The 12,595-nt window shown below is 38.7% G+C and overlaps 1 protein-coding gene across 7 annotated transcripts in view; it reads left to right on the top strand.

Annotated features, from left to right (window-relative positions):
- The window catches only part of PLCB4 (phospholipase C beta 4), a 436,230-nt gene that overhangs the window by 331,450 nt on the left and 92,185 nt on the right, over window positions 1-12,595 (top strand). For all 7 annotated transcript variants that reach the window (XM_067012117.1, XM_067012114.1, XM_067012118.1 and 4 more), the window contains 4 exons: window positions 1,103-1,184; window positions 2,157-2,257; window positions 2,905-2,962; window positions 10,112-10,220. In XM_067012117.1, coding sequence (XP_066868218.1) covers window positions 1,103-1,184; window positions 2,157-2,257; window positions 2,905-2,962; window positions 10,112-10,220 — 350 coding nt within the window. The remainder of the gene's footprint in view (window positions 1-1,102; window positions 1,185-2,156; window positions 2,258-2,904; window positions 2,963-10,111; window positions 10,221-12,595) is intronic.

Raw genomic sequence — 12,595 nt, 5'->3', positions numbered from 1 at the left:
GGTGGAGTTCATGACAAGGTTGGGTATGGGAGGCGCTGTTACAGATCCTCCCGTGCTCACAGGGAAGGCGTTCCAAAGCCAAGCTTCACAGATGAAAGTAAGCTCTGTCTTCCAGCGGAGGCTGGACTTCTGATTTAGACTTTAAGTTATTAGGGTGACAAATCACCTGGGCCTCCATTCAGGGAATGAATGAAGGCTCTTCAGGTGGCCAAGACACGGCTCAGAGTCAAGTATGTATTCCAGGGTCCAAGTCCTCTCCTCAGTAGTTCGTTCTGAGTGTCACCAATTCATTTATCAGGAGTCTCTCTCCTACTTTGATCATCATCAGGAAATATGCTCCTTAAGGTGTTATCTGTCTTACTAGCCTTGATGAACACAGTATTAATTCAAAGGCACCACCATTATTCAAAAATACTGTGTCTCAGGGGAATGCCAAGATTCTGCTGAAACATTGAATAATTGTTCCCCTGCCTCCCCTCTCCCTGACACCTGTCACTTTCATAATAAAGTCCCCAATCCTTGAGGCAGCTGGCATGTCAGAGTAGCTAAAGGGTGCTTAGCTCAAAAAAAAAAAAAAAAAAAAAAAATATATATATATATATATATATATATATATATATATATGTCTGATAATGCATTTCAGCTGTAGTATGAAGCCAGGTAAGGGTGACCACAGGCACATTCTGTGTCCTAAGGGACCTCCTTCCTTTCCCCAAGTCAAGATATTGTCACCATGAGGTTTTATTCTAGACATGCTGTTCCATCTGCCACATTCCTTTTTCCTAAGAGAGCAGTTTGATAGGATCGAAATTGATTATTGTGATTGTCCAATGGTCTGTATCCTTGGTGCATCTTACATTCACAAGTAGCCAGAGAGACCACCTGTCTTAGAATCAAGTCACCACACTGGCACAGCCGGCTCTGGTAACCAGAGGGACATTGCAGGAGCTAGTTTGGGAAGTGAAAAATACCTAAAAATGAAAAGTAATTTTATTTTCCTTTTTCTTCTCCCCTATCCCACCATCCCTAGTTTTAATGGGATCTTTGCATCAGAGAAAACAGAATTAATAGTACATTTATTTCTTTTTCTTTTCTGCCCTAGTATTACCAGAACCTTTGCATCAGGGAAAACAGAAAAGGTGATCTTTCAAGCACTCAAGGAGCTAGGTCTTCCCAGTGGAAAGGTATTCATTAATCTAATAATGTGTTTCTAAAACCACTTTGTGTATTTATGTTCTCATGTAATAAAAGAAGATTGTATTAAACTGATTCAGTTAGATTCAGAATTAGATTCAGTCACACATAGTACAGTCAATTTTTCCTTTATTCTCTTTCCTTCCATCCTTCCTTCCGTTTGTTTTCTGGGCATTTTAACCTAAACGTTTTAGTATTCAAATAGTGTACTTCCAAATGTTGTTGTCAACTTTATTAAGAAAAGGAAATGACAGCCAGGCTGCTCTTTCACACAGTTTATGGAAAGCTTATTTTACAGAAACCCATCAACATTGCCTGGACCATGTACAATGTCAGCATGAAAAATGGCTCATAAATTCCGTTCTTCAGGATGGCTGTGCGATATTTTATGAAGCACCTCTCCCCAAACATACCATTTGTGTTTGTGGCCCTTTGTATTTAAAATAATTGCAGTTAACGTGTTAACTGGAAGAAAGATTTAAGCCTGTTGATGCCTTAACAAATCCGATTTGAAATATGAAGTTCAGTATGAAAAGTAAACTCTTATAGGATCCCCTTCATGTGGTCTTGTGAAAATTCACAAAATAAGCATAGGAAAACATTGGGCTTGATTTATTCAGCATCCTTTAGGCAGGCACTTGCTTTTCTCCTTCAAGGAGAGAAGGAAAAAATGTTTCTTTGTATTTGTTATATGGAGTGTCTCCCAGAGCAAGCCCAGCTGTGGCCAGTGTTTGAACATGCAAACCATGGATGTATGGTAACTAGAAATGCTCATTTACACGTGCCACGTTCTAGAGGCCTGGCCAACAGCTGCACCTCCTGGCTTCTATCAGCAAGAATTAGAGATGAAGGCCCTGGAATTCCAAGTGTCATCACTTTGCTTCATGAACCTGTAGATTCTGTAGATCCTCCAAGGAGAGAAAAATGTGCCCTGATTTATAACATGCCTCTATTCTTTCCAGAATGATGAAATTGAACCTGCAGCATTTACTTATGAAAAGTTCTATGAACTGACACAAAAGATTTGTCCTCGGACAGATATAGAGGATCTTTTTAAAAAAATGTAAGTTCCATTTATGAGACAGTGTCACATCAATGTTATCCTTGTATTTTTAGATTTTAAAAACATTTTTGTCCTAATATTTTCAAATAGTATGTTGATAGTATCTAGGAATATCTAGTCAGGGTTACATTTTCACCCCTTAGTTTATTTGGTGTAAAAGTTCGCTCTGATTTTTTGAGGAACTTTTACGTAAGTTAGTTGTAGCACCTGGGACTTCCCCCCCTCCCCTCCCTGCATTGGCTTTACTAACTACCTACAATGTTAACTTGCTCCTTTAGGTATTAACCCATTATGTGAACTAACAAGATCCGATTTGGAATGTTATTATGTCGTTGAAAAGTCCATTCATTCCAATTATTTCAAATGGATGACTTACATGTTGTTTTTATAATAATGCCTGTGGATAATGCAAAAGAGGGATTGCAGACATTTTCTGTAAGCTAGTGGGAATGATTTCTTTCCTTTGTCGTTGTTGGGTTATTTTTTTTCCCCCCTTACAAACAGTCTCTGGCCATTTTAAGAGTTCACCACTACTTCAGGGTTAGAAAATAAGTGTAGAATTATCATCAACAAATGTCAACATGTAAATCGTACCTCCTGTAGCATCATATACCAAAACTTACTTTTTCTAATAAATTTCTTTTCAGCAATGGAGACAAAACTGATTATTTAACGGTAGACCAATTAGTGAGCTTTCTAAATGAAGTAAGCTTTTTCATACATTAACTCCATCAGTCTGTGTGCAGTGGCTTGCCCTCCTCCAGCATCCTCATTGCATGCCTGCATCCTACACCTTCATTCGCTTTGCTTCTGACCTGCTGATCTTTCCATGATGGCTTTACCAGGTGCAAAAATCAGCTGCTGCCTTCGTGTGTCCATGCACTTCCTCATTGGCTTTGCACACTGCTTTTTTGCTGGTTTCTTGCTGTGATGTGTAGCTGCGGTTCTGTGTGTGTGTGTGTGTGTGTGTGAATTTGATAATATATTCATTTAATTAAATGTGTCTATGTTTTTGCAAGGTGATATTTAAGGTACTTATTTTTTTCTATTTACTTATAAGAAATAGAAAGAGAATGGATTGAGTTTACCACACTATAGTTGGATTCTCCATTGCTAACTTTTCCTCATACTTTTGCATGGACTAGAAAAGCTTTATTTTTGTCTTTTAATGGATTGCATGTAAAAAAAATATGTAGGTTCGAATAGAATATTTGGACAACAAGGACAACATGGAGTTCCTGGGTGAAAATATAGTACATATTAGGCCAATGAGATGGCAGGTTTAATTTTTCCTTTTTATTTTTATAACAAGCTCAGAGCTAATTTTAGAACATGATTCACTTAACAACCAAAACTGATTGACAAAATTTGCTTAAGCCCAAGAGGAAGATATTTCAGAACACGTAAAGGTTGCAATTTTTATTACAACTAAAATTAACTTCTTTTTTCCCCTACACGTTCAAAAAAGTGTTTTCTCTTCAGTGAAACCCATTGAAGCTCCTGTTAATCCAAAAAGGGAAACTCACATTTTGTCTAACACATTAATAATAAGAAGACTTTAAGTGAGGAATGGACAGTATATTTTTGTTTCAAAACAATTGATGTTAGCCATTATACCTTATAAAGAGAAAATGTTAGGAAAGGCAGTATCATGCCAGATATGAGGTATTACCTCAAGAAAAGACCACAGGTAGACTGTGATCTGCCAGTTTGCAGACACAGATCACATCTTTGCCAAAGGGCTTCTCTTTTCTTTCCCTGTCAGGGCTCAGTAGCTCCCAATTTGTAGGGTTGCACTTGAGAAGCTATGGTAACCAGAGCCTAGAAGCACCGATGCAGGAGAGAAAAGTTCCCCCATATAGCAGTGCAGATGCCTCCACTTTTAAATAATCCTTTCAGTACATTGCAATACTTATTTTACTTGAAAACATTTCAAGTTTTTCACTCCACTAGTTTTTGGTCATGCGAATATTATGTTCATAATCTTTACCCAGATATTATCCACATTCTTACGCCACCATTGCTCGGAAGTTAAGTTGCCTTGTTTGCCTCCTTAACCCTTTCCCCATCTTCTGCTTCTTTTAAAAAATGTATTGTGTTATCTCCCTCAGCTTCTTCATGTACTTTGGGTCATTGGTCACCTTACATTTTGGTGAGACGGGCAAAAGTCTTGCTTTCTACTAAAGAGGGAAGACACTTTAGTGGAGAGAAGATGTACCACCTCATCAGTTTGCCTAGAAAAAGGCCTCTTGGGCTCTCTGGGATGAAGCTGGTGCCCAGCCATCTATTAAACATGACAGACACTTGATATGCATTGTACTGTTCAAATGAGGAAACAGTTCTGAAGTCCTCAGAATAGGCGCTGCATTCGTGGCTGCTTATCTCATGCCTTTCCTTTTATGGGTGGTTTCTGTAGACCTACCCGATAACTACTCTTGTCATTCTTATGAGTCTTGGACAAAAAATTTAATTTTTAAAAGGTATGATCACCCACACTTTCTGGCTCTGACATCCAAATTCTTTCTCAAAATACTTACTCTTTAGTAAGCTTTTATCTATCACTATTACACTGGCCAGTAGTGTTCATTTACTTATGTTTCCTTCTGTTTGGCTTCTCAATAACAGTAAGGTGGCACCTTTAATTTAGGTGGGTGGGACTCATGGAATCAGTGTGATTCTAGATTTCTTTATGTCACAGAAACTATAAGACAGTCCAGGAAAGTGTACAGCCTTTATTTTTAATCAAAGTGTCTGCCCTGAATCTCTTCCTTTTCTGTCCTAGTGAACTCAGCTGGAAGAACTAGACAGAAATCTGAATGTCTCCTTGAAGAAGGCTGTCAAACTTAGAGAACGTTCTGCCACCGCCTTGCACCCTCTCTTTTGAGTCCTACCATTGTCCCTCTCATTGCTCCAAAGTCGAAAGCACCCCTTGGGCAGAGCACCGTCAAAACCCATAATGAAAGGAGAGAGAGTTCACTCAGGAAGGGAGCAGGCATTGGAATGTAAGGGTCTCTGACTTGAAAAGCTTAGACCTAAACATTTTCAAAATGCCTTAGCCACGTAGTCTCAACAAGCTGGAATTCAACATTGTATTAGAAGACCTGGATCATACAATTAGACAAGAAAAAATAAATGAATCCCAGGAACACAAAAGGACAAGGCCCTATTCATTATTTGCAGATGATGATTATGTAACCTGAATATCAAAAACTATCAACTGAAAAACTCTTTGAACAGATAGAGTTCAACAAGGTAACCAAATAAGTGATCAACAAAGAAAAATCAATACACACACGTAGACTAGCATTAACCAATTAGAATAGGTAACAGGAAAAAAATGCCATTTATATTAGCAAAAGCCATTTTGCCACCCACCACTTTCCAGCTTGTAAATCCCTTTATTCCTTATATGAAATGGTCTGTTCAGTGTGCTAATGTGTATCTCCAGGAATTTGGAAGGTGAGGAGAGACTATCATTTACTGCCTTGGTCGCCGTGTAGGGGTTTGTACCACCTGCTCTCTACCCATGCCATCACCACTTACTAGCTTTTCACTAGTAGCTTTAGATCTGCTCCTCATTTGCTTCTCCGTATGTCCGTGTTCATTGCTCCCCAGAGTGTGATCTGGGGACCAGCAGCATCAGCATCACCAGGGAGCTTGTTAGAAATGCAGAATCTCAGGTCCCACCCAGACCTGCTGAGTTGGAATCTGCATTTAACCTTATCTCCAGGTGATTTGTCTGCACATTAGAGTTTGTGAAGTGCTGGATTCCTCCTTGGAATGCTTAGTGTGAATGGAAAGAATGTGAAAGCAGCATAAACCTATTATTCTCCGTAATGAATTTAGTCATGGAAATCCTCCACTTGGATCTAAAATTTTGCCACAGCTGTGTCTCTTGGTCCCATCCAGTGGGCTGAGGGAAACTTTCTTTGCCTATATTATGGAAATAGCAAACTGGAGTCCAGGAGAGCTGGTGGGGGCCGTCAGTATGAGCTGGCACATGGTTGGATACTGCCACCAACTCAGTTCTCTATGTATCAGGGCTAATTAAAGCTTCTTGGCTTCAGTTAGTTTCACCTCTCTTTCCCTGTTCTTAATGAGAAGCTAAATTGATTTTAGTTTTGCCTTCATTCTCCATATGACTTCTTACAAAGATGACAGCAACTGAGGGCCGGCAGAATTGAGAGATGCACGAAGAGCTGGAGAAAGAGATCAAATTAAGAAAGAGAGGCAGAGATTTTAGATAACCACAACAATCAAGAATTAACTTTATTTTCTTGTTGCTGGTAATCTTTCCCCCTGCCTCACATATATCATAGGATCACATTAGAGCTAAACCTGATTTGTTATTTTATTTTTTATTTTGCAGTTGAAAGAATGTAATAAAGGGCTCAAGATTGCTTTCCGTTTACAATATCTTTATTCTTTCTTTTTTTTAAGGAATTAAAAAAATTTATTTATTATTTTTGGCTGCGTTGGGTCTTCGTTTCTGTGCGAAGGCTTTCTCTAGTGTGGCTAGCGGGGGCCACTCTTCATCGCGGTGCGTGGGCCTCTCACTCTCGTGGCCTCTCTTGTTGCGGAGCACAGGCTCCAGACGCGCAGGCTCAGTAGTTGTGGCTCATGGGCCTAGTTGCTCCGCGGCATGTGGGATCTTCCCAGACCAGGGCTCGAACCCGTGTCCCCTGCATCGGCAGGCGGACTCTCAACCATTGCGCCACCAGGGAAGCCCTCCATTTACAATACCTTTATTCTTTAATGCATGAGCAAAGAGAGAGACAGAAGTATTTGGTGCTATAAACCTTAACAATTATTCCCTTATCATTTTATATCCCTTTTGAATATTATTTATGTCAACATCTCTCTCCCAGTGCTGCTTGGACTGAAGTCAGTTGAAGTCTTTTCTCAATAAAAGTAAGGACATAATAAAGGAGGCGTGCTCATTATCTTCCTGTTCACTTGGGCACAGTTCTGTGAACTATTTTCAGAAGCCATTCAGTATCATATTTTACAAAGCCCTGGACATCACCGGGTGGATGCCCTCAGTACATTGCTACCCCAAATCCCAACTTTAAACCCATGGTCTCTCCCTCAGAGCTGTGAAGCATTTGCCCCACTGTCCTTATGTCCATGTGGAAATCTTCTGCAACCTTATTACTCTGAGATTACATGGAAATGATCTTTCTCCTCTTTGTTTTCTCATATAAAATTATATTTTTGTGACTCAATACAAGTTTTACCATTTTTTCCTTGCCTTTGGGTTATCCAGATTACACTGTGCTTCCTTTTTGAACCGTGAACATTTTCAGGAAAGTAAAAGGTTAAGGTATCTGGTAGAGCAGATGTAAAGACAAGTGAAATTTCATATTGTCTTCCCTTAATGCTTATTTGCTGCAAATGTAGAATAGGGGATTATGTTACATCCATTTTAAGTACTCAGTTTTCCTGGCTATTGCTTGTGATAGGGGGATGTTCTTCTAGTGAATATCATGCCCTCTGATAAATTTTGATGGGGGTTAATTGGGAGGACATCGCAAACATTTAGCATTTTTCTATCCTTTGCAGAACTTAGGTACTTTTTTTTACGGATATGCAAATATATTGAAATGCAAACCTTTACATATTAGAGTAGTCCTTCTTAAATTTGAGCACATCAGAATCACCTGAGAAGCTTGTAAAAATACAGATTCATGGGTTCTACCCCAGAGAGTCAGGTTTGGTAAATTTGGAGTGGGGCCCAAGAATGTGCATTTCTAACAAGCTCCCAGGTGAGGGTGATGCCACTGCTGCCATCCACAGGCCACACTACAGGGGGCACCAGGTTAGAACCCACATACCTCTGTACGTAAAAAGCACCTAAGAATACCTGGATTCCCTCTCTTCCTTTCCCAATTTTGCCTCTTTCTTCTTTAGCTGAGTCTCTTCTTTCTCTCACTTTTAAATTCATATGGATTTGCCCCATGATCTCCATGAGTCCAGAACACTTACCAAAAGCATATCTTTAAATTAAAAGACTTAATTATAATAAGGAAGAAAACCTTATTAGTATAGTGGCCAACCATGAACATAACTGCAGTGGGGTCTCAAAAGGCCCTTTTCCTGCCACATCCATCTTCTTCCATGGTATTATTTACAGAGACTGAAAAGGAAAGTGCCTAGAAAATGTACTGTTTGTTTGTTTGTTTTGAAAACAATGCTTTCTCACCAGAGAGCTCTGCTTGTCATTCCCTTGGGTAGGGGCTCTGGAGTTGCATGACAGCATCCATTTCCTAAACAAGATGTCTCATAGCATGCCTTCACCTGCTTGGCGTTCCGTGGTCCACTGCACCATCTCTCTGCATACTCCAGGACTTTTCTTCTTTGTGGTCTCGAGGCCTGTTGCTCATATAACAGTTTCTGCTCTAGCACATGCATGGATGTGAGCTGTTGTGAGCCGTAATTTCTTAGATTCCAACAGAAGCATGCTTCATTGGGATAAATTGACAAAGAGATATTGATTCCTTAGGAGTTAACACTCTTAACTCAGTGGGGAGGTGGGAGGACCAGAGCAGGCTAGGCCACAAGTGCTTTAGGAAATTACATCAAGTGTTCTGTTGGCCAAAGGCATTCATTCTGTGTGCCCCACTCTTCAAATGATCATTTCAAAACAAATGGGGAAGGGAGATCCATATGAACTTTTAACAATTGTTTCTTCAATACTTTTTCAATAGTGCTTTTCAAAGTCTGTGCATATATTTGGGTAAAGAGATGTTGCCGGTGTCCTAAGTACTGACCAAGTTTTGCTCACATCTGCTTATATGCCATTATTCCATTGAGTTTCCTTTATTTATTTATTTGATGGATGACCAGGGATGCAGTGTTTGGTCCTCTAATCTACCATGAACAATAAGGAAGTTTAATGGACCCACTACCTCTATGTACAGAAAGATAGTCAGATAGACACACACACACACACACACACACGATTGTAGCTGAGTCAGTTAGTAAGTTGGACTTTTTTCATCACTGCTGTAAAGTTAGGATGACAGAACTGCAGAAATAGCTTTGCTCCTGGTACCTCATATAACATAGCACCAGGAGCCTATAGGTGCTGATTTGAAAAGAATGACATCACCAACCTCCAAACTATTTACATACTTTCTGCCCAGAGAATTTCCTCGGGGCAAACCAAGTTAGATTTCATAGTGAAATAGAAATTCTGAACTACTGATATTTAAACACAAATTTTCATATTGTTTAGAGCTTGTGAATATCTTTGTGCTGATTAATTTTCAACTATTACAATGGGTTCATTTTGATAAATATTGATTCAAGAGAATGAAGTTTGCAGTTCCCAAGAAATCTTTTATTCATGTAGAAAGACATAATGAAAATAAAATGATATTTGCCTGTCTGACTTTAGGGTTTTGGAGGAGTTTTTTGTTATTGTTGTTTGGGGTTTGGCATTTAAATGGGTATGTTATATATTTGGGGTTTTTTTGGATTTTTGCTTTTGTTTATCCTTTTTTTTTTTTTAAAGATTTTTGATCTCACTTTTTATAAGCACTTATGCCAAATGTCTTACCTGTGGTATGGCAATGCCATACCGTTTTCTCTGTCTGTCAACTTTTGAAGAAAGAAAGTATTTTCTGTTTTTTCCCTCTTCAGCTCAGTGAGGGGAACCAACAAACTACTACCAAATTTGGACGTTTCTGAGGTCTATTTTAGGAAGAAAGACAGGAAAAAAGTGAAATCTTCTCTTTGTAACTGTAAACATGATATTCTAGATATATCTTATATCAGAAATTACATACTTTAGTGATGTGTACTGGCCCAAGGGTGAATGTCAGCCTAAATGGAGTTATTTTCTCATCATAGCATCAACGAGATCCTCGATTGAATGAAATTTTATTCCCATTTTATGATGCTAAAAGGGCAATGCAGATCATTGAGATGTATGAGCCTGATGAAGACTTGAAGAAAAAAGGTAAGAAAAGTGAAAAAAGAGAGAATTTTTCTTTGTTTAAAAAAATCAAGGACATATGCAACTTTTAAAGTCCTTGAATTTTTAGTTAAAGGTATCTTTAAATGCTTTGGAGCTCTCTAGAGGCAAAGATTGATAACTGACTGATTTTTTTTTCCTTGCTCTAAGTATAAATTTTATCTTACACCAAAATTTGTTCGTGCTGCCTCAAGTGTAATGATAAATTTATTATTAAACTATAGTGATATTTTCCCCATGTACTTTCTTATCTTTAGTATTGCATAGTGCTGAAAATGTAAAAATGCCAATTATAATCTCTTTTTGCCATCTATGAATACAATGGCATTTGCTATCAAAATTGACACCTTCTTCTCCCTTTAGTTTTGCAAGCTAACTAAATTTAATACACGGTTTAAGGAGCCTTTTTACTCATCATTTGACCTCTGGTATGGAAGATAAATGCAATTGACATGAAATTAAATAGGAATCAATTTAGCAAATTGTTGGGGATTTTGAGCATTTGTCTGTTTCAGTGAAACTTTGGAAACAATGTATTGTTCATTCCAACATTTAACAAAGGAAGGTATGGAGAGGAAATTTAAGATTGGTTCTATAGCCATGAGAAACACCTGCAAAGGGTGGGAGTGATGATGCTAATATAGTATCTCCAGGGAATGCCAGGAGATACCTGACCTGGAGCCTCTGGCCTTATGTCTCAGTGGAGAGTGAAGGGAGATCTAGGTTAAGTTCTTTCTGTCCCATCTGCCCGTGAATATTATGGCCTCAGTTTTCTCCTCTTTAGAACAGAGGTTCTTTTTTTTTTTTTTTTTTTTGTATCTCAGTGAGTGTGGCTGAAAGATTTATACATTCTCTGGACCCACATAGAACCTGTTTGTAAGGCCACCATACCATGTGGCCTTATCCCTAATATTTTTCCAAGCCTAACAGAGTTTTTCCTTGGTTATAGTCATACATTTACACTTTTCTGCTAGGGTCTCAAATATCTATTTTCAGCAAGACTGCTTCATTACTTACCTCTTTATCAACATCCTGAGTATCATAATTAAGTCCACATGGCATGTAATTTATTTGAAGGGAGGAGTGGCTTGGCAGAAAATCTAGTACTTTGCAGTGGTGGGAGGTGATGTGATTTTTGTTGCATCCCCTGTTGCTGTGTGACCTTGAGCAAGGAACTGTATTCCTAGGCCTCAGTTTCACTGCTTGTAAGATGGTGGGGTTCATGCAGTCATTCAACTAATATTTCTGTCCCCTGCTTTCAATCCTTATAGGCACAGCCAAGCACTGTGCTAGGTGCTGGTGATTCAAAATGAAATAAGGCAGTTGTGATCTACTGAAGGAGAAAGACCTATGACTCAGTAGTGCCTTGGTGGTGTGATAAATGTTATGATAGAGGTGTGTCTTATTATGTATAAGGTCCTCCAAGGTCCTAAAAGTCTATAAAATTACCACTGACACATCTAAAAAGCATAGCTTCACCATTTCACATATGACAGAAATGTTAAAGTCTGTCATTATCAAGTATGGGTGAGAATATGGTGCCAAAGGCATTCTTATCAACTATGCTGAGTGTGTAAATGGGTACAAACAACCACCTTGATGAATATTTTGTCAATAATAAAGTGGAAAATATGCCTCTCCTACAGCCCAGCCTCTTTACTTCCAAGTATGTACCCTAGAGAATGTCCCGTGTCTTTCCCGAGTCTGGTGTCAGAGTGGCCCTGCTCAGTCCTCAGATCTCTGCTCCTTCTATCCTCACTCCTTGAATGAGCTCATCCAAACCAATGGCTTTAAGTTTCTTCTATACACACATGACTTTCAGATTAAATTCTCCACTCCTAATCTGTCTCTTAAATTACAGACCTGTATAGTAGACCTCTCCATTTGGACGCTGAGTGCGCATTTCAAATATATATATATATATATATATATATATATATATATATATATATATATATATATATATATATACATACATATATACAATATGCTTTGATTATAGCCATACACAGACCTGTCCTTTTCCCAGCCTAGAAAATGGTACCATGACTCACCCAGCTTTTCATGCTAAAACTTTTGGAAGAATCCTTGACTTGTTTATTCTTTCACATCACCTCTGATCCATCAACAAAACCTGCAAGATCTATCCTGAAAATAAATCACTTCTCACTGTCTCCACACTTACTGGACTATCGGATCCTACATCATCTCTCCCTAGATGAGGCCAGCTGACTTCTAACTAGTCTTCTTCTTTCCTCAATGCCCTACGATTTATGTACCACACAGCAGCCAGAGTAAACCTTTTAAAATCAAATCTAATCATGTTCTTCCACTCTTCAAAATGCTCCAAAGACTTCCCA

The sequence above is a fragment of the Kogia breviceps genome, chromosome 14 (assembly GCF_026419965.1).
Source record: "Kogia breviceps isolate mKogBre1 chromosome 14, mKogBre1 haplotype 1, whole genome shotgun sequence".
Lineage (NCBI taxonomy): Eukaryota > Metazoa > Chordata > Mammalia > Artiodactyla > Physeteridae > Kogia > Kogia breviceps.
Note: the sequence above shows the minus strand (reverse complement) of the source record. Positions and strands in the feature narration are given on the sequence as shown.